Source organism: Lytechinus pictus, chromosome 15 (genome assembly GCF_037042905.1).
Source record: "Lytechinus pictus isolate F3 Inbred chromosome 15, Lp3.0, whole genome shotgun sequence".
Taxonomy (NCBI): Eukaryota; Metazoa; Echinodermata; class Echinoidea; order Temnopleuroida; family Toxopneustidae; genus Lytechinus; species Lytechinus pictus.
Window position 1 is genome coordinate 27,479,759 of NC_087259.1, and position 3,582 is coordinate 27,483,340.

The window sequence follows — 3,582 nt, forward strand, 5'->3', positions numbered from 1 at the left end:
CCCGGTAAGTTGGGAAAACTTCTCAGTCCGTCTCCACCACGATACAGAATATAAACGTTCTCCGGTGAGAGAAAATACTGCATTGCAGAAGAGAAGTACCTAAGACCCCTCAATTATATGGATAGGCTGTGACCTTATCTTTTAATTAACCTCCAAAGTAGGGAGGGCAAGATTTTGGACAGAAAAAAAATTATGAGACAGGGGCCACCAAAAAAAAAATAATAATACACCCTATTACCCTAACAGGCCATACAGTTGCTTAGCGTTGTAGGTGGTTTGGGCCATTATAGTGGCCAAGGGCTGTCCCCGCAGGTTGGCTACCACCGCCCCCACATCACCCAGGCTTTCAGGTGAAGTCACTGTCATGTCCGGGCGAGGAGGGAGATGCGGAGCATCGGTCTCCAGAATCAGCCGATTCGTGGGAACGACCCTAAGGCCTTGGATTTGATCCGTTGTGAAATAGCTGCCATCCCAGCAATACCAAAATAACAATATGGAAAGGCAGCCGTCCATTTTCTAGCTTGCAGCGAGTCGCTAGAGAAATTGTGGAGGTGTATCCTCTGGAGGGGGTAGCAGTGCTTTTCAAGAAGCCGGCGGGCCAAAGTATGCGCCGTGTATGCCATATTATTCTTAGAATCGCCCCTTACATGTAAGTGCAGGATGAGTACTCTCCCTTGGGTGCCCTGACCAAGGAGTCTCAAAAAGAACGCCTCCTGGTCAGGCCACCACTGGGAGCTGACAGAAAATTCAAAACCTAATTCACTTACACCTACCTACACCTACCATCGGATTATAAAGAGACGGACCGTATTATAAAAAGACAAAGTCAAAAGTTAACTTCAAGTCCTAAAATAAAATTAACAAAACAATTGTCCAAAATACGAGCGTCTACCAATCTACGTGACAAGAATCAATGAGTATTTTCACTAAATCAAAAGACAAGTTAGGCCAATATAATATAATTGGGCAAGTCCCCAGACTTATGTTCAAGCTTCAAAAAATATTTTAAGTATTCACCAACTGACTAAGTAATTACTTAATATATATACCATCCACTAAAATTTATAGATTAATGCCACTCTAAATATAAGCATTGGTGGCTCGAAACGGCATATAAAATATATTGATCACTCCTTATTTTTATCTTTTTTTTTTTTTTAAATGATATCTTAATACCGAAATAAAATCAAGTTGACTATTAAATAAAGTCCAAAAGAGAAACCCGACGAATTAAACACGTATGAGGGTAACTCCGTTTTAGCCAGCTAGCACTAAGATAATTCCATTAAAAAGCCACAGTATAATTCATATTTCACGCAACCTATAAAACGGCGATAATAAAATCCTTTCTATCCGCAAAGCGGCAATCTAAATGGCGCCAAATAAATCCGTAAAACGGCAACCTTACTGGCGCCAAAAATGATTACTGCCGGACGGAAAAATCAGTATAATAAATTGTCAAAATTCGCTTTCACTCGTGACATATAGAATCATAATTCAACTACTCAACATACAAAGATTCTACGTCGTCTACTACAGCTAAAGGGGGGAAAGTCAGGTTAAGCAATACGATCCTTCACCAATCACGCAATCATTAAATCACCATCAGCCAAATTCAACAATACATATATATCTCAGTTACGTACAATTCCTAAATTTAATTATCCTACGTCAAAAATTTAAATCCTAATTTAATTAAATCCTAACAGGGAAAGGGGGTAAATACAAATTCATCACCCGAACCACACCCCAAGCAACTCTCAGGCAAGGCATACACTCAGCCCTAACAAACAAAAGAATGCGGGGAGCGGCGAACAATAGAAAACGTTTACAGCTATTTGCATAAATGGCGTGCCCTACGTGGCGTTCATCCTGCCACACCCAAAATTTAAACTGGATTAAGGGGATAGTGTAAGGGTTTAAAACCTACGCAAAACGCTGAAAATAAGCCCTAAAACACTGGTATTATTTGTTTAAGATAACTGTAATAAAGATATATATCGCTAGGACGGCGGATTGAATCCAAATACACTGTATAAACAATTTGTATAGAATGCGAATTACTTTACCGCCCTACGCTACACTTTTTTCCCTACTTTTAAGTACTTAAAATGATGTTTAGCCAATTAACTTTTCTACGCCGCTTGCTTTACTGCATTTAAAAAACATTTAAAAAACTAGCGCAGAGTCGTGTTTAGACGCAGCGCCAATATATAGTAGCCTAACTATATGGATTATGGCCTAGCTGGATTACCGAGAATTATACTCACCTTAATCCTGGGTCAGTCCGTCTTACAGAGAACAAGGTTGAAGACTCAGATATAACTGTCTACGTTAGACTCAGTGACTGGTAGCTGAACTTGGAGTAACTTGGTATCTTGGAATCGTCGTATGAACCAGTCCTGGCTGTGTATGCGTGATGAGCGGTTGCGAGAGAAGTGAACTGTAGAAGCGGTGAACGTGTGAATGGCGTCTCGTTGCGGGTTGATCCTGTACGTATGGAGGGTTTCTGGGGGGCATGGTTGCACGCACGGTCGCGCGTAGCTCGAGAGTAAAAGGTGTAATTGTCGCACTTCGCGCGGGCGACCAAGTTCCCCATAGTGTGCTTACCCTCCACGGAGCCAGGGATTGCGTCCTATTCTTGTGCGTGTACCGCGAAAAAAACTGAAATTTTGGCCCCTGAGATTTCTACTTTGGAAATGTTTTATTAGCAGTGACAAATATTATTTTCTTAAGATAAAAAATAGAAGAAAAAACCTTCGTGCCTTGAACAAAACCAGCTTTACAAGGTCTGTTGGTTTGTAAACAAACAGAGTCAATTAAAGACTCTACAATAGGAAGTCCGTACAGTTCACCAACTTTGCTTTCCTTTCCATCGATTTGCATGTAAACTAGTTTGAGTGCCTAGTCTTTTCCTTGTAGATCTAGTGTCTTTAATATGAATATAAATCTCTCGCCCTCTATTGGCGGAAATGTCTTTCACCCATGAATCATACATGTACATTTCTTGATCGTCTTTTTGTAAATGTTATAGTGTGAGCATTCCAGGGCTCTCTCTAATACAAGAAAACCCGAGCAGTGTAAAACTACCTCTCAGACATAAAAGATAAGTCGTAGCATATATCTTTATGCCGATAAACATCTGCATATATGATTGTGGTACTCATCACATTGTTTGGATTCTGGTAATCCAGGGAGCTTCAAGTTCCTTGTGAGCGGTCAAGAAGCAGCTAGGGTAACTCTCTTGTCTTGAGTTAAGTTGGCATATATATTCAGACTTGCTGTACTCCGCCAACTTTGTTGAAAATGTGGGGATCATCGAACAATCGGGTTATTTACTTACTAGGCTTTTGGATGAGCTTTGTTTTGAAGGAGTCCAGAGACTTTAATTAATTTGAGATAGGGGTAACTGATGGTGAAACTTTCATAAATTGAAACAACAAGAACAAAAAAAAAATGTTTCCAACTATATTGATTGTTTACTCTATCATTTTGTCTTGAAGTACCCACCCATCAATCTGTTACTCAAGTAAAGTGCCATGATAATAACCAGCTTGAAATAATATTCTTTGCACTATCGCA

General features: G+C 40.1%; 1 protein-coding gene across 1 annotated transcript; it reads right to left on the minus strand.

The window, feature by feature from the left end:
- Positions 1 to 234: 234 nt before the first annotated feature.
- On the minus strand, positions 235 to 2,886 carry LOC129275927 (uncharacterized metal-dependent hydrolase MPN_009-like). The gene is given in 3 exon segments (XM_064110056.1): positions 235 to 464; positions 467 to 773; positions 2,833 to 2,886. Coding segments are annotated over 3 exon segments (591 nt in total).
- Positions 2,887 to 3,582: the final 696 nt, after the last annotated feature.